This window comes from Oncorhynchus masou, chromosome 31 (genome assembly GCF_036934945.1).
Source record: "Oncorhynchus masou masou isolate Uvic2021 chromosome 31, UVic_Omas_1.1, whole genome shotgun sequence".
Classification (NCBI taxonomy): domain Eukaryota; kingdom Metazoa; phylum Chordata; class Actinopteri; order Salmoniformes; family Salmonidae; genus Oncorhynchus; species Oncorhynchus masou.
The window spans coordinates 21,512,086-21,530,425 of record NC_088242.1 but is presented as its reverse complement, the minus strand read 5'-3'; the positions used below and the strand labels follow the sequence as shown (position 1 = coordinate 21,530,425).

The 18,340-nt window shown below is 39.5% G+C and overlaps 1 protein-coding gene across 1 annotated transcript; it reads right to left on the bottom strand.

Moving 5' to 3' along the window:
• Window positions 1–1,440: 1,440 nt before the first annotated feature.
• Window positions 1,441–17,428, bottom strand: phf10 (PHD finger protein 10). Its single transcript, XM_064950346.1, has 12 exons — window positions 17,277–17,428; window positions 8,341–8,447; window positions 7,894–8,024; window positions 7,440–7,523; window positions 7,153–7,277; window positions 6,794–6,943; window positions 6,499–6,608; window positions 6,254–6,398; window positions 5,937–6,080; window positions 2,662–2,770; window positions 2,250–2,438; window positions 1,441–1,709 (listed from the first exon to the last, which is right to left on the bottom strand). Exons 1-12 carry the CDS (start codon window positions 17,343–17,345, stop codon window positions 1,612–1,614), a joined length of 1,461 nt encoding a protein of 486 aa, XP_064806418.1. The 5' UTR covers window positions 17,346–17,428; the 3' UTR covers window positions 1,441–1,611.
• Window positions 17,429–18,340: the final 912 nt, after the last annotated feature.

Here is an 18,340-nt window from a genome sequence, read left to right as displayed (position 1 = left end):
TGGCATTTCTCTACAAGTAGGGTGAGTCAACATGTTTTTTTAAATAATTATGGACACACACAGAGAGAAATTAATCAGTATCATGAACAGCTACATGATATTTAGCTTACGTTGATTGGAATACATTTTAAATATCTAAATATTTTAGTTGAAATGGTGCTGTAATAGTGGTAGCTCCTGATTTTTTTGTGACTTGCTGTAACTCTCCAGTGTTATAAAACAGTAGTTTAGTAGTCTGAAAATGACGGAAACATTAACTTGATTGAAAATGCTGTAGGTCATTTAACTGTTTGTTACATGCAATATCCTTTGTGGACTCCAGCAGACAGATGTTGCTTTCCAGTTGTGATGAATCAAAGGTGTGGTTGAAAATATTCTGCCACCGTGTCTTCTTATTGTCTCTGCCTTCAGCCTATATACAGTATATGACAGTCTCAAGGCATAGGAACTAACAGGTTATAGAGCAAACAACGATATTATCACAACACATAGGTTGTGATATGCCATTTTTTTCCTGGCTTGGCTTCCCCAGTGATTGTACCCATGTACCGCTACTGGAGCAGAGGACACAGGAACGAGCAGAGTGGAGGTTCCCAGAACAAGCGAGGGTCGGACACAGCATTTTCATTCCAACTGGAGATATTGAAGGAAGCAAAGATGTCTCAACGATAGCTCTTGGCTTCCATCTAGTGGTAATTTCAGATAAAGTACAGCAACTTTTTACTGCACCCTTAAGACCAGCATGCATAAAAAACAGCATACTGCACATTTTCAGTATTCATCTTCTAGCGCCAATTTTTAATATATATATATATATATATACACTTTTTTAACTACTGGCAAATAAGAGGACAATTTACACAATTCTCATTGTTCAACAGACCAAGCCAGGCTTCAGTTGTTGAACGCTGTTATGTTTACTGACTGGGCTCTTCAAAATAAACACCGGCTGTTGAGTGGAACACTGCCCTTTTAATGCCAAGCGTTCACACGCGTATTGTTACAGTGTGGCTCACTGCTGTACCCAACTGCCCATTGTACTCCACACCTTCACCTATCAGATGACAGGGACATGCATGCATCTGTCACTTAGTGTAGTCTACCTGGTCGCCACATGGCAGCTGCAATGCGACTTCACAGCATCACTTGGGCCCAAAGGGACAGTAAGAGGCAAACTTGTCCCCTTTGACTCTCACCTAGACAGATGCTAAACAGGGCCATGCTCTCCAGGTGACTAATTGGTCGCTTTTAAGCCAGTCCTTGTCAAATATGCACGAGGAGCTATTGTGGTGCCTGCTGTATGTCTGGTTCTATTGACTATGGCCTTAGAAATTTCACATAACATGTTGTGGTTGATTTAGCATTCTATTGTAACTGTCACCTGAGAGGAATAGGCTGTAAATAAAGAATATTTTCTTTAATGAAACATCAGGGCAGTCATGGGTTATTAAAAAAATGTTTACTTCAGTGGCAATGACATTTCAAATCCAATTGTGACAAAGTAAATCCATATATACAGGATTAACAAACTTAGTCTTAATCAAAAGTACAAAAAGTATCTTTAAAATTGAGGATTAGCTTGTTGAGTTGATTACTGTCAGTAATCACATTCTATTTGTGTGCAGATTTAGATTTTTTGGGTGTTTTTATTCCTCCTTTTTTCTTGGGCGTTGAGAACTCCTTGATGCAACACTCACAAACCCAGCAACCTGAGGAGAAAAAAACTGTGATGTTACATATCACAGTAGAGCCACATCAAACCAAAGGCTAAAAAATAGACTGCATTGTGGGATCCTAAAAGGCATCTGACAAAAAACAGCTATTTCTAACATTTGATTTCAACACTTAAAGCACTTTGACCACATTCCAAACATGAACTTTCGGATGTTTAATGTGCATCTACACTAACTATAGCAAATTGAGGTAACAAACAACCCTTATTGACTGCACAAAAAAATAAATAATTGGCAGTCTTCACCTCAAGCCAAAAAGTAGTTCAGTTGGCTAAGCAAATTAATAATGCTGTTTCACATAAAACCAGCTAAATTCAAATCACCACAAAACTCCATATGAGACTATAAAGAGAAAGTGAGAGAGTGCGCGACAGAGTCCCTTCCTTCCATGAAATAATCACTGATCTAACACACTCATTGATAGGAGTAAGCAATGATTCCATCAAAGATTTAGCCAAGGAAAGAAGTAATGAGGCATCCTTAAAGTATTTGAAAAGACCAATAGAGAGAGCCCACCTAGAGGGATGGAGTCTAGGCCCACGCAGAAGGTGTGGAAGCCCCGGTCACACTTGTCACAGAACATCATCTCCTCCTCGTGGTGGGGCTGCTCACACACCGTGCACGTCTTACACTCCATACACTGCCACAGGTAGGTCTTAATCAGGCCCACCAGCTCCTCACTCATATCCAGGCACGATGGGTGACCTGGGACACACACACATACACACAGGGCATCGCTCGCACCACAGCACTACTTCAAAACACACTGCATAATCCCAACTTGTGATCACGACTAGGCTAATCGAACTAAGTTATTTTGCTCATATTTTAGAAGCTTTATGTTCATTATGAACAATGCTATGTTGTAAATGAAAGCTAGTGTGATTTGTCAATTTTAATTTAAAAACAAAACAGAAGTTCCACTTACCACTGTTCTTACACTGTGAGCAGTGAATGAGAGCTTCTGGCTTTCCTTTCTTGTTGGACTCCTTACCCTTCTGGCAAATGCCACAAATAGCATTGGGTATGACCTTAGGCTGCAAGGGCAGAACAATGCTATAATTTTTAGCAACAAGGCCTAGTGCACCACGTGACAAAGGGCTTCTGAGCAACAAACATACTGTACAATGTGTAAAAGCCTAAAAGGCCTCATAGGATGTGATATATATATATATATATATATATATATATATATATATATATATATATATATATATATATATATATATATATATATATACACACACACACATTTATTTTCACTCGCAATCGATACAATCTTGTTAGGTGCTTCTTATTTCACCCCCTCAAATAAGAATGACTAAAGAAAGCATTTTGTCTAATTTTGAGAACCTCCCACATCAAATCTTTGCTTGTAGTCATCACTTATATATAGTCGTGGGTCAAGAGCTCCAAAAGGCAAAAACCAAGAGGTCAAGTTGATTTAAGAGTAAGTTGGATGTGCCATGCTGTCCCCCATCAGCGCTCATAGCAGGTTAAACACTTCAATGTCCCTCCTAAGGAGACTGAGGTGTTTCCACCCATTTTTAACCCACATTTATAAAAAGGCAGTTAGCCAAAGACATTTCTGACAGAAGGAAAACTCCTCTTTCACTGCAGATATATATTTCTTTACAGGACCTCAGTCTCTGTGCTGCTAACACAATCAAAACATCTCTGTACAGTCTATTTGTTTGAAATCTTTATTTCAATGGTTAACTGTGTCTAAATACTGACATATCAAACGTTTTCCTACATAAAAAGTACTGGATTAGATAAGAGCAGTTAAAGCCTTTCTAAGAAACAAACAACGAAATGTGGGAGGGCGAATCGGAGATTAGAGATACACAGTTAAGTTAATAAAGGACATAGCTAATTGAATACAAGAGGTCTTCACAGAAAGAGTGCCAGCTAAACTAGGAGAACAAAAATGTATCCAAGGAAGGTATGACAATCAAAGGGGCACCTTTATGCCATTGCACTCAAATCAAACATGTAAGACACATTCAATTCTGAGTGAGAAGAATACAAATTGAGCTTTGAAGGATCAACATAAACTGTACCTACTTAGGTGCGCAGTCTGCACAAATATTGGGAATGTGTGCAATCAATTGGGAGGATACAGCCCATGAGTGTGAAGTACACTGTGTGTTCATGAAAATATCACCTATTTTCAAAATGTTTGGTGTTGCCATCCTGAAAATGTTTCATTTGACTGGTGCAAAACATAAGAAAAGGTTATATATTTTCTGTTGGGATTCAGATGGCTACCCCTGCAGTGTAGTGCCAACACAAGCAATTTATACCATTACGATTATGAAAATAATAATTTCTTGTAGTCCCTGAACTCTACCTTGCAATAAAATTATAATAAAGTAAAACTTTAATGCCATGTTTTCTTTGGCAACATTAATAGGTTGAGTACATTTTTATGCAAGTATTGTATCTGTATTGGGTTCAGTCTTAATTTAACGAGCGCCGATATTGGAAAGTTATTGTTAAATTCGAACACATCTATGACGCATTACATACCAACAATAAAGCGAGGGTAAGTAGACAAAGGTTTTACAAAGTTTGGTTTAAAAGTGTGGTGTGGAAACATGCTGATTGGAAACATAACAGACAAATCCATCCCTGTCGAAAGTTATGAGCTCTCCACATCAATCAATGACCAAATCCTGATGTATGATATGGTGTTTGTAGTGTAGTAATACTAGTCATGCCATGACAAGCTATGTATATTTGTGCTGACTGCTCTTGCTGTCGGTTTTGGCAAACTAAATTTGCTCAATTCTGCCTTGTTGCCCTTGCAGTAAAACCGATGAGAGTAAATTGCCAGAAGGTAGATCATGTTGATCCCGGAAATGCCATTCTCTTATCAAATAATTTAAACTTAACACAACAATAACTTTCAGAGGCAACCGAAAGTAAAAAAGCCAACATATAGAATGTGTATTAACAGGCCTCTGACACACTGACATTGTGTTCTCCAGTCTCATAATAAACAAAGAACAGTCTGTAAGGTTATATCAAACAACCGTTATAGAATAATGGCACAAGAATACTGGTTTAAAAGCATACTAATATACACAGACATAATTTTAATTATAAAACTTTTAAACACTCAAGTATTAACGTAATTTTAGTGCTACTACTAAATAAAATGTATGCATCTTATAAAGTATGTATCATAAGAAATATGTTTAAAAACAATGAATCTAGCAGCCAAATATACTGTAACTGGTCTCTTGTCTTAATTAGTGTGTTGCCAAGTACACAGAAGAGAGGTATATTAAGACATTCAAATAGGGTAAAAAATGTACAAGTCTTTAAGACCAATCAAAAGTGCAGTGAAGAACAAGTCCTAGATGTGACAGAACTACTCCAAAATGTTATTGCTCATAAATTCTGATACGGAACCATCAGTGTATTACCATACGGTTGGTATAGAACCATCACTGTTTTAAAGAGACTTTCCGGAAGATTTGCATTCTTTTTAGCCAGTAGTTCTGAAATTAACGCTGAAGAACCAGAATGGTTCCCCTAAAATTGCTTACATGCAGTACGTCATTGCTCGCTGTGTCACAGAGTCGTTGGGCCCGCCCTGCAACCTTATTGGATAACGCTGGGCATGACTGGGCCAGCCGCCTTCTTCTCTCACTGTGCAACTCGTCAATGTGCATCTTGCTAGCTGTCACTCAAATGGCAAAGGGCTGAAGCAGACTGGCTGGAACTCTAATTGCTATGGGGCTTGCCCACATGGGCCAAGCTTGCATTGCTCAAAACACAGCTTCCAGAAAACAGTTGTTTTCAAACTAGGGATTTTGTGGCTAATTGAGGTAAGACAATAATTCTGCTCATAGACTATGCATGTATGAACTACACATTGCCACATCCAGCCCAAAGCGGGAGATTTAAAAAGAATACTTAAGCAGTCGCCAAATATCCGGAACGTCTCTTTAACCATATGGTTGGTTCACAACCAAACTGGACCAAGTGGAAGAGGGAAGGCAGTGTTGCCCCAAGAGAGAACTATTGCCACCTGGTGGCGTGTGTGTGTTAGGAGTGACAGGGCCAGAAATCGGGGTTGGGACAAAGGAGGGTCTCTCTACTGAAAGTGCTGAAGAAGCTGGAAGAGGTTCCGGAGTAGGGGAAAGGGAAAAGAAGTGCTGGTGGAGAAAGTCAGGGGCTTTTTTCTTCTACCTTGTACCCAGGGACAGATTTGTGTTGGTTGAGGCGTGGGGTGGCATCTTTAGCCGGGGTGGCAGTCCTGTCCTTGGCCTTGCCCTTTGACTGCACTCCACTGTCCTGACTGTCCCCATCTGAGGTGTTTCCAGATGAGCTGTCCTGTAAACACAATTCAGTTCTTACTATTCAAGCAAGCTGCCAAGAAGTTTACATAGTCAACCTACAAAGCATCTCTAGGCATTTACTGGTAATACAATACAACATGTCATTGCATCTCAAGCTCTGAAATCAAGTGAAGCGTGTACAAAGAGTTCCAGAATCCAGTTCCTTACTGAATTTTTCTTGCCCTCTTCTCCCTTGTTTTCATCTGCATCATCCGAGTCCCCATCGCTGTCCAGGGCAGGCAGCTCCGGGTCAAGGGGGGGCTCGAACAGGGCTGTGTTCAGGGGCAAGTAGCGCAGCTCATTGGGAGAGTACCTGTATCAAACACAGGAACATCAATTTATCAGCTATTCAAATATCTTTAGGGGTCAGGACCTCATTAATGAAGACTATTTTTTGGGTTAGTGACCCATACCTTTTGTAATAGTCCTGGAACTGCCCAGGGATGAGGGCCACTGGATAGGGTCCAGTCTTGGTTCTCTCTGGAGGAAGAACTTTATACCTCCCTTGGGGTACTTGGATAATCTGTTCGAAAGTTGCATTTGAAACACAATTCAATTACACGTTCAAATTCACACAAATACGTCTTACAGTTTACCAATGTACCGATATACTGCATCTACTCAAACATGAACACGTGGGAGTTCTTATGAACACATACAAAATATGTATGACTACTAAGTCTCTGTTTATTGAAGGTATTAACGTACATGTGTCTGAAGGTCAAAATATGCCCTTCTCTCTTCCATCCTTTCCCGGTTGAAGTTACTGTTGAACTCTGCAGCTTTCTTGGCAGCTTTCTTTATGTACTCTGGCACTTTACTGGCTTCAACCTTCTGAGGGTTTTGTTGCTGCATTTTCTAGAATATAAAAATTTTATGTTACCACACAACATATAGAATAACCATGTCAACCGTTAATGTACTGTGAGTGAAAATATAATCTGGGAACTTAAGTCAAAGGCTGTTGTAACATTCCCTTTTGTCATCCACACCAAAGCGATAAAAAAAGTGTCAATGTTGCTGAGCATACCAACATTAGTAATACTCTCTGAACTGGGAGTACTTACAGAGTACTCTTTTGCTATCCTCTGACGCTCCCTCTCTTGGAGAATGACAGAATACTCAGCATGTTTGCCCGGGTACTCCTTGATCATTAAATCAATGACTTCATCACTTCTTAAAGCAGTCAAACCTGGAAAAAGAGATTCACAATTACTTAATGTATACAGTTGCAAGGTAAGGAGTGGCCTAATTCCCCAAAACAACTATTGGGATGGCTTTGGCCCTGATTGGTCTATGTCACACTCCAAGCTCATCCTGGTTACGCAACAATTACATGTTTCTAAGTTCTCACCCAAGGTGCACTGTGTCTCGGTGATGACATTTTGCTCCCTCAGATATAGCTTCTCCTTGTGGGAGAGGTCTCTCCTTTCCAAATCTAAAAGAATAATATATTGGATAATTAAAAATAGTAGGCTACTCCAGCCGGAGACAACATTACATTTGTCATTTAAAAAATAGACAAAGCCTGAAGGCTTATTTCCATTGATGGTCCTTTGTAGCTCAGTTGGTTGAACATGCACTTGTAACACCAGGGTAGTGGGTGTATTAATGTATACATGCATGACTAAATTGCTTTGGATAAAAGCGTCTGCTAAATGGCATTTATTATTAAGGTAAGGCATGGTTAGCCAGAGAGTAACTAGTTGAACATCAGCATAGTCTACAGATAGCCTAGTTATAGCCCAATCATCAAATTTACACACAATGATCCTATACCATATATGCCAAACGTTCAGCCACATCACCTGGATATTTTCGCTTGAATGAAGTCACTCCCAGATATTCACTGACTTGTTCTTGCAACATATAGTACTCCCCACTGCCATCTGAGGGCCACCTGTACTCAGTCAGATTTTCTGCTGAGAAGTATGTGGGCCTGGGGAAACACATGTATGACTGAAAGGTTAAGAGCAAGGTAAAGTCTTATGTTATTAGACACAGAGGCTGCGATTAGACCGGTCCAATTCTGATTTTTCTTCTCTGATATTTCTTTCACTAATTAAGTCTTTGACCAATCAGATCAGCCCTGAAGAGATTGATTAAAAAAACAATTAGTGAAAAAAAAGATCAGAATTGGGCTGCCTGTGTAAAAACAGCCTAACTGTTTGTTAACAAAGATTGGGTGTGGTCTATTAGGAAGTAGTGATGCAAATATGTCTATCTACACCTTCAGATACGACCTTACAACATACCCAAGTTCCTGACTGGGGGTGTCGCAACTTCTGGAACTGTCGCCTGAACCCATGCGCCGCCTTTTTGGAGCTTGACTGCCATCATTGGAAACTTCCTCAATGTCATCCTAAAAACACAGTTATGATACACAGTTAGGATACACAAAACACCTGAACTATTACTTGTTGAAGTTAATAGTTCTCTCCAGAATTAAAGTTTGTTGGCCACTGAACAACAATGTTAACGCAACATGTAGTGTTGGTCCCAAGTTCCTTGAGCTGAAATAAAAGATTGCAGAAATGCTCCATACGCAGAAAAAGCTTATTTCTCTCAAATGTTGTGCACAAATTGCTTACATCCCTGTTAGTAAGCATTTCTTCTTTTCCAAGATAACTGCACATTTTAGAGTGGACTGTGACAACACAATGTCTAGTACAGTGTCTCAAGTTGAGGGAGTGTGCAATTGGCATGCTGACTGCAGGAATGTCCACCAGAGCGATTGCCAGAGAATTTAATGTTAATTTCTCTTCCTATAAGCCACCTCAAACATTGTTTTAGAAAAATTGGCAGTATGTCAAACTGGCCTCACAACCTACTGTAAGTCGTTCTGGATAAGAGTGTCTGCTAATGACTAAAATGTTTTAAAAAATGACATGTAAAAAGCAAGCCTAGAGTTAACGCATTCATAGATGCCAACTATAGGGCCTTCAGAAAGTATTCGCACCCCTTGAATTTTTCCACATGTTGTTGTGTTAGTCTGAATTTAAAATTGATTAAATGTAGATGTGTTATTGGCCTACACACAATACCCCATAATATCAAAGTGGAATTATGTTTTTAGAAATGTGTACAAATTAATTAAAAATGAAAAGCTGAAATGTCTTGATCAATAACTATTCAACACCTTTGTTATGGCAAGCCTTACTAAGTTCAGGAGTAAAAATGTGCTTAACAAGTCACATATGTTGCATGGACTCACCGTATGCAATAATAATGCTTACCATGATTTTTTTTATGACTACTTCATCTCTGCCTCCACACATACAATTATCTCTAAAGGTCCCTCAGTCGAGCAGTGAATTTCAAACAGATTCAACCAAAGACCAGGGAGGTTTTCCAATACCTTGCAAATGTCACCTATTGGTAGATGGGTACATTTTTAAAAAGCAGACATTGATTATCCCTTTGAGCATGATGAAGTTATTAATTACACTTTGGATGGTGTATCAATACACCTAGTCACTACAAAGATACAGGCCTCCTAACTCAGTTGCCGGAGAAGAAGGAAACCACTCAGGGATGTCACCATGAGGGCAATGGTGACTTTAAAACAGTTACAGAGTTTAATGGCTGTGATAAGAGAAAACTGAGGATGGATCAACAACATTGTAGTTTCTCCACAATACTAACCTAAATGACAGAGTGAAAAGAACGAAGGACATGAATCGTGCTTGCAATAAGGCACGAAAGTAAAACTGCAAAAAATGTGGCAAACAAATTAACTTCATGTCCTGAATACAAAGTGTTGTTTGGGGCAAATCCAACACAACACATTACTGAGCCCCACTCTTCATATTTTCAGGCACGGTGGTAGCTGTATCATGTTATCGGTATACTTGTCATCGGCAAGGACTGAGGAGTTTAGTATAAAAATTAAACGTAATAGAGCTAAGCACAGGCAATACCCTAGAGGAAAACCTGGTTTAGTCTGTTTTCCAACATACACATGGAGACAAATTAACCTTTCAGCAGGACAATAACCTAAAACACAAGGCCAAATATACACTGGAGTTGCTTACCAAGACAACATTGAAAGTTCCTGAGTGGCCTAGTTTTGACTGAAATCTACTTGAAAACCCATGGCAAGACTGATACAATCCAGGTGTGCAAACTGCAAAGCTCTTAGACTCACCTAGAAAGACTCACTGCTGTAATTGCTGCCAAAGGTGACTTTAACATGTATTGACTCAAACATGTGAATACTTATGCAAATTAGTTATATTTCTGTATTTTCTTTTCAATCAATTGGAAGAAAAAAAAGCTCAAAACATGTTCTTTGTCATTAAGGGGTATTCTGTGTAGATAGGTGAGAGAAACAACATAATTAATTTTGAATTCAGGCTGTAACAACAAAACGTGCAATAAGTCAAGGGGTATGAATACCTTCTGAAGGCACTGTACCTATCTATTGACGATAGTATGTTCATGCCGAAGGTGTTTTGTCAAGAGCCCCGATCCTTGTTCTAAACGTTAACACGCATATTTCGCAGTACAGTTTTGTAAACAGAAGGAACAGATCTTTCTTATCAGCAAGAAATATATATATATATTTCTTTCTTATCAGCAAGAAATATATATATATATATATATATTTTTTAACGGTTAAATTACTACACACTAAGAGTGTGAACGTTAAAACGTCAAAACATTTAAACAAAATTGGAATCCTTAACATTAAAGAAAAATCGCAAACCCTTTTTATGGCAGTGCAGTTACCACAAAACAATTCTGTGTTATAGCCTAACTAGACAATAGGCTATAAAGGCTGGGGAAAGTTCTGTAATTTAAATAGAATTTTAGGCTTCTTTGGTGAATTTGCGAGGCATGCAAGATAGATTACCAATGCATATGCACATCGTTTTTTTCTGCTTGCCCACTCCTCGCTCTCCCTCGCCTGGGGCATATTCATTACACAGATTGTTGCAAAATGTTTCTTAAACAAAAGCAAACTGAATGAAATGGCGAGGGAGAGACCTACCTGCATTTGTCCAATAGAAACTCTCCTTTTAGTTGCAAATTATTTTGCAACAGTTTCAACTAATGATTACACCCGTGTGTGCAGTCTTGGCAACTAAATCAGACTCCTCCGTTCCAAAACTACTGAATCTTAAGAGTCAATCCCATACGGAATCTCATCTTCAGTTGACGTACAAGGAGGAATCAATTACTTTGGTGTCGACTCTCCACGACTACATCATCGTTGTTAACATTTGGAAAAATTTAAAAGAAAGGCGAGAGATAGCAGCAATGTCCTGTATGGTAAGACTGAGAAGTTAAATGACAAGGAAATGTGAACTTTGTGAGGTGGAATTGAGGTACAGTAATGGAAGTACAGTTGCAATGCCATATCATCTGAAAAGGAACGCACCATGAGACCCAACCCGTTGCTGGCAGAAGCACAGCTGCATTGTGAATGCACATGGAATTTCCATGTTACGGCACTTGTTTGCGAAAAACACAGGTTACGATCCAAACACTTAACCTCTCTTGGGTAGGGGGCAGTATTTTCACATCCGGATGGAAAGCGTGCCCAAAGTAAAGTGCCTGTTACTCAGGTCCAGAAGCTAGGATATGCATATAATGGTAGATTTGGACAGAAAAGGATTGTATCACATTGATCGATATGGGAATTTGGTAAGCGTCTTTCAGAAAAAGTGTAGTATCATCAGCCAGCTGGATTATAATAATTTCTTTGCCAGCTATGGAAATACCTTGTACAGGACTATTATTTAAAGAATAAATAAGAATAATAAAAACAGATACAGATTGGACAGCCTTGCCTAATTCCTTTCTTTAACTCAAATCTAGGTAAGGTGCCATATTTCAATTTGATAGTGCTGTTACCATTTGTATAGTCTTAATAAACTTACAGAAAAAAATCCCCAAAGCCAAATTTCTCAAGGGAGTGGAAGAGGAACTGATGCTCTACTGTGTCAAATACTTTATAAAATCTTTAAATAATATGAAGCTATCCTCGGTTATTAGGTCTGAGTTATCAAGTATGTCTAATACTTGAACTTGTTAGAAATATGTATGTTCCTCATAAAGCCACTGTTTCCTCAATGATTGCATCCAGGACTTCTTTCATTATTTTTGCAAGTAGTAAGGCTAATATCTTAGTCATTATTAAGAAGACAAATTGGACGCCAGCTATCGATGAGCAGCACTTATTTTGTAGGCTTATGTGTCAGTGTTATTAACCCCTGACTCATTGTAGGAGGGAGAACATTGTTTTTATTACTCTCTAAACAGACTTCAAAAAGGAAGTCTAGTGTTCAGAAAATATGTAAAATTCTGAAGTAATTCCATCAACACCTGGTGATTTATTGTCCTTAAAATGTTTGATAAACTCAGCTCTTCAACTTTGATGGGTTCATCACACTGTTTAGATTCTGTATCAATGATAGTGAACATTATTCAGTCAAAAAACATCTGTGGATTCCTGGTAGAACGTAGAGCTATACAATTTCCTGTTAAAATTGCTAAATTGTATTTAGCATAACACCATCCATGTTTAACTTATGGATAGTGTTATTTGTAGAGTGAAATTTCTCAACTCTAAATAGGATGATTTTTTTTTTTTACCTTTATTTAACCAGGCAAGTCAGTTAAGAACAAATTCTTATTTTCAATGACGGCCTGGAACAGTGGGTTAAGTGCCTGTTCAGGGGCAGAACGACAGATTTGTACCTTGTTAGCTCGGGGGTTTGAACTCGCAACCTTCCGGTTGCTAGTCCAACACTCTAACAACTAGGCTACCCTGCCGTTCACCCTCAATCTATTTTTTCCTAGATCTAATAAAGGCCCATTTTTATCAACACACACACATATATATATATATATATATATTATATATTATATATATTATGTATAATATATAATAATATATAATATTTATAAACCCTCTTTAGTGTAATCAGGAACTATTCTGAGAAATAAAATAGAAAATAATTTAAATAAAAGGGTATCTACTATTTTAAGTGCATATGAAAACTGATAAAAAAATGTTTTACATATACATGTTCCTCAGACCTTTTTCACTTGGAAATAAGTATTAACTAAATAGAACAATAACCGTGTAAAGTCAGAGCAGACGTGTATGCCCCTTTAAAACAGTATCAGTTACTCTATGCATAAAAAATAAATACAACTTTCAGTCTTCATCGTAAGTTTGTAAACAAAATAGGCCTTCTGGTCTGGTCATACAGAACAAACTAATAAATTGAGGTACCTGAGTATTCTGAAAAATAGTCACCTGATGCTTGTTAGGTAACATTAATCAGTACAAGGGAAATTGGAATACCATGGCTGAAACCGTCAATGTGTCCTTCTGGTGAGATTCTAGGGAGGAATATGGATTTCCGAACCGTTGATGAAGCCTCGTCTTCCGACGAAGTAAGCAGCCTTTCCCCTCATTTTGTGCTTTCTTGATCGTTGGCCACAACTTGTTCCTTCTTTCTATGTCCTCCGGGCTGAGATGCTCAGTGAAACGCAGACTGTGGTAGCAGCTTTCCTGACAGAATTTCTGTAGAATCTGGCAGTGAAGAGGATGATTATACCCCTTAGTCTTGAATCCTTTTTATCGGTTGCTTCTTGCCGAGGCAATGCACAACGTCGATGGGATCACCAACTTTGTTCTTCTCTGCAGGCATAACTTCTTGGCAGATAGCCTCCTGTCGCACATCCTCATTCCCCACCTTTGGCATGCTGTAAAGTCTCAGGTTCCATCTTCTTGTGTATTGTTCCAGATCAGTGAGACTATGGTAGACATTGTTATTATTTTCCAGACTTTTTTCAACTTCTGCCACTAATTTTCACATCATGCAAACTCCAGTCTTTTTCAAGCCTTGGATAACCATGTTGTTCACGCCTAACATTTTCTCAATGGCATCAGACATGGAGTTGATGAGTAAGGAGGGTAGCCACGATGTCAGAGTTCATGTTGGGTTATTTTGGAGGGTGGAGGTTTGCGTAGAGTAACCGGTGAAGAGGGGAATTCATCATCTTCAACAGCATTCGAAAGCATGAGATTATCCATAGGGCAAGCGTAGTTATGGTAGTTGTCTATAAGCACGTTCCTCGATTGTTGACAAGCAATAGAACTGCTAGCTTTTTCCTTTCCTTTGTCACATGGACACGCCAAAATAAATGATCCAATTATTATTCCAGTCCCAGGAAAGTTCTTATATCTTGAACAAATTAAACTTGTTTTTTTTTCCCACAATCTTTCTGAAGTTTGTTGCGGAGCTCTGTAAAAAAAGCCTCTGTTCAAGCCGCCATCTTGGCCTCCCGCCTTAAGTGGACACTTCTGATGACGTATCATGACGTCGGACGAGTATACACTCGAAGGGCGAGGGAGGAAGGAATGATTTTTAAACGGACCGGAAATGTGTCTCTCGTTCATGCCGCGATGATTGAGTTTTTTAGCCACAGGTAGCATTGGGTGCTTTATATGCACTACAGTCAATAATGAGTGCATGTCTACTTATATAATTATTAATATACACCTACTGTATGATAGCTAGCATATTAATTAGCTAACTAACATTAGCCTCCCTAGCTTGAACTTCTGAAGTAGGAAAATATTTTATTTCTACAATTTGAAAAAGATAACCAAACAAAAACATACAAGACGTTTGTGCTGTCATGTGCATTAGTAGCACAATTTCAAACTTATTTGCATTCGTTTTTACTTACACTTGTATGGTGACTTCTCCATTGATGTTGTTTTTACGTTTTCGGGGACTTTTCTTAGTGGATGTACAAATCGTCACACATTTAATTATGGGGAGTTTCAGGCCCGGAGTGAACAATCGTACACTCGCAAAGTCAACAAAAAATTTGAGGACTGAGGGGCTTACGTTGCAAACTTCCCTTGCTTGGCTAATAATTTGGACCGCCCTCCAAGATGGCGAAGGGGATTCCCCCAAAGGCATAAGGCAAGAAGAGTAAGTGGGCGAGGGTGTGTCATATACATTTTTGGACCGCGGCCACAGACTGAAGACGGATACCACTACATGTTCCAATTAGCCATCTGCGTCTCTGAACATCTGTTTGTGTAATCGGAAGACTAATGCCACAAACCTGTTGTCACTGAAAAATACTGTTGGCTGCAACTGTGTTAAAACTAGTTAACAGTAAGTGTATATTTAGCTTTCGTGAAATTATTTTTGATGTGATATGAAAGTAAAGGGCTTTATGTTTTTAGAACTGTAATGCAATTGAGAATGCATTCTCGTTTAGATGGTATTTATCAATTATGGCTTATAAAGCCCAATCCCCTCGAAGTAGAACACCTAAGGTCCTTGGACTATAAGGAGTAACATTAGGCTCATGTAGTCCATTATTGGGTTAGCCTGTGGAGGCTGCTGAGGGGAGGTCGGCTCATAATAATGGCTGGGATGAAGCAAATGGAATGGCACCGACATGCGTTAGGTGTTTTGATACCATTTCCACTCTAGCCATTTCCACGAGCCTGTCCTCCCCAATTAAGGCGCAACCAACCTCCTGTGGCTAGCCTTGAGGTAGGCCTAGTCCCAATTGTGACGATGCTCTCCATTGCCTGTGCAGCATAGCCACGCACGTTTACATAGAACGTCCCTTGTATGTAGCGAATGTTGAATAAAAATGGAACTTACTCAAACTTACTCAACTGACGATTGTCCTTGGGGTTGGTCCTTCAACTGGTTGAAATTTAAAACAAAATAACGACAGGAAATAATTATTAAACCGACTTCAAAACGCAGGTCTCTGTGTGGCAATCAAGAATTTGTTTGGTCATGACCCAGAGAAAGTGCACAAGACAGAAGTATGCATTCATACTCTCCCATGTCTTGCAGATGGTTTTGCACATGTGCCAGGTGATAAACTTTAATGGCCAGTACCAGCGCTCTAAAAAGTCAGATAAATAATACTTTCCTGTGGATATTATATATAGATGTTTTTTTACCCCCAATGTTCGTGACAGCCAATTGATAGTCAGTCTTGTCCCATCTCTGCAAATCCTCTACGAACTCGGGAGAGGCGACCCTGCCAAGCCGCACGGTTTCTTGACACGCTGCTCGCTTAACCTGGAAGCCATCCACACCAATGTGTCGGAAGAAAATCCGTCCAACTGGAGACCGAAGTCATCTTGCAGGTGCCGGGCCCACCATAAGGAGTCGTTAGAGCGCGATGGGACACGGAAATCCCCACCGGCCAAACCCTCCCCTAACCCAGACGATGCTGGGCCAATTGTGCGCCGCCTCATTGGTCTACCAGTCACGGCCAGCTTTGGCACAGCCTGGGATCGAACCCAGGGCTGTAGTGACACCTCAAGCACTGTGATGCAGTGACTTAGACTACTGCGCCACTCAGGAAGCCCTCCTATTAATATTTTGTCTCCAATTTCGACCATCTGAAGGACCAACCGCACAGACAACTGGTCGAGTAAGGTCAAATGCAATTGTATTCAACATTCTGGATTTTTTTGCAGGGCTTTGTTTCAGATAGTAACGTTATACCAATAATTAGTATCACAGTCAGATCCGAGTGGCGCAGTGGTCTAAGGCACTGCATCTCGACGTATAATTGGCCCAGCGTCGTCCGGGTTTGGCCGGTGTAGACTGTCATTGTAAATAATAATTTGTTCTTAAACGGACTTGCCTAGTTAAATAAATGTTAAATAAAATGTTTTAACGACAACGAGCATTCGACTTGGACTGAAGTCTAATGACACACACGATGTAAACAAAAACAATGATATACTGACACACTAAACAGCTAGCTAGGTACCTAGCTAGATAGCGAGACACTATGCTAGCTAAGCAAGTTAGTTAGCTAACGGTATGGATAGCTAAGTAGTAATGTTAGTCGTTTGCTAACAACGACAAGTTACAACATATCGACCCTCCAACAGTAACATAGCTAACAACTATCTACATTACAAGTGGCCTGCGTTCAGCAACGCTGAATAAAACTAGTAACTGACCTGGTCTGCCACTATTAAATAGTCATTTGTAAATATTTCTCACGTTGCTAACTAGCGAAACGGCGGTAGGTTTGATGACAACAAAGGAGTTGGAGGTTGATGTGTTGTCGTTAGCGCGCACCGGCTTAGCATGCTGTCTTAAACACATTATTAGCATGTTTGGCCAGCAATGTGTATATTCTGTTACGATATATTTGCCAAGTTTACCTTTATAGACTGGGCGCCCGGGGTTGCAGGGTTGCTATCGCAAGGTCTGGGTGGGAGAACTGTAGCCATGTTTAGCGGCTACTAGCTAGCTAGTTTCAGAGATGCACACTAGGCGAATAATGTTACCGACTGGAAACAGACACGGAACACACGTTCCACAAACAAATGTTCCTCAAATAATGTCCAACTCTATACCACTGATAATGCAACTGGTTGGTTGTTTCGCAACAAAACCGCAGTGTGCGCAACTATGGGGCGAAGCAGACGTGATTGGTTTACAATGTTGATAACACGTTTACTGTATTTCGTCTTCAAAGTTGACTAAAAACATAAATATTTGCACAATTATCACTTCTCTCAAATATATCGTTACAGTGGTTAGCTAGCTAGTGCATTTTAGCATTCACCCGAAATCATTCATAACCCCTCAACAAGACATGATGCAAGAACAAGATTAAACTAGCTCAAACGAGTCACTTAAAATAACCCACGTGAAAGTTCTTGTCATTGTTGGTAGCTGTCTGGCCATCCAGAATTACAACAACTCACGGATTTCTTCCCCACGGAAGCTTACCCATCGTTTTTGTGACATTGTCAGCTAACACATCTACAGTCGTGGCCAAACGTTTTGAGAATGACCGAAATATGAAATATCACAAAGTTTGCTGCTTCAGTGTCTTTAGATATTTTTGTCAGATGTTACTATGGAATACTGAAGTATAATTACAAGAATTTCATACGTGTCAAATGCTTTTATTGACAATTGCATGAAGTTGATGCAGAGTCAATATTTGCAGTGTAGACCCTTCTTTTTCAAGACCTCTGCAATCCGCCCTGGCATGCTGTCAATTAACTTCTGGGCCATATCCTGACTGATGGCAGCCCATTCGTGCATAATCAATGCTTGGAGTTTGTCATAATCTGTGGGGTTTTGTTTGTCCACCTGCCTCTTGAGGATTGACCACAAGTTCTCAATGGGATTAAGGTCTGGGGGGTTTCCTGGACATGGACCCAAAATATCAATGTTTTCTCCCCGAGCCACTTAGTTATCACTTTTGCCTTAT

What these genes read in the sequence shown, in the direction of transcription:
- phf10 (XM_064950346.1), bottom strand. Translation starts at nt 17,345, where the DNA reads ATGGCTACAGTTCTCCCACCCAGACCTTGCGATAGCAACCCTGCAACC. An exon ending in CTCACAGTGTAAGAACAGTG is followed by an intron (nt 2,439 to 2,661) that starts GTAAGTGGAACT and finishes TGTGTGTCCCAG; the next exon opens with GTCACCCATCGTGCCTGGAT. An exon ending in CCTAGACTCCATCCCTCTAG is followed by an intron (nt 1,710 to 2,249) that starts GTGGGCTCTCTC and finishes TTTTCTCCTCAG; the next exon opens with GTTGCTGGGTTTGTGAGTGT.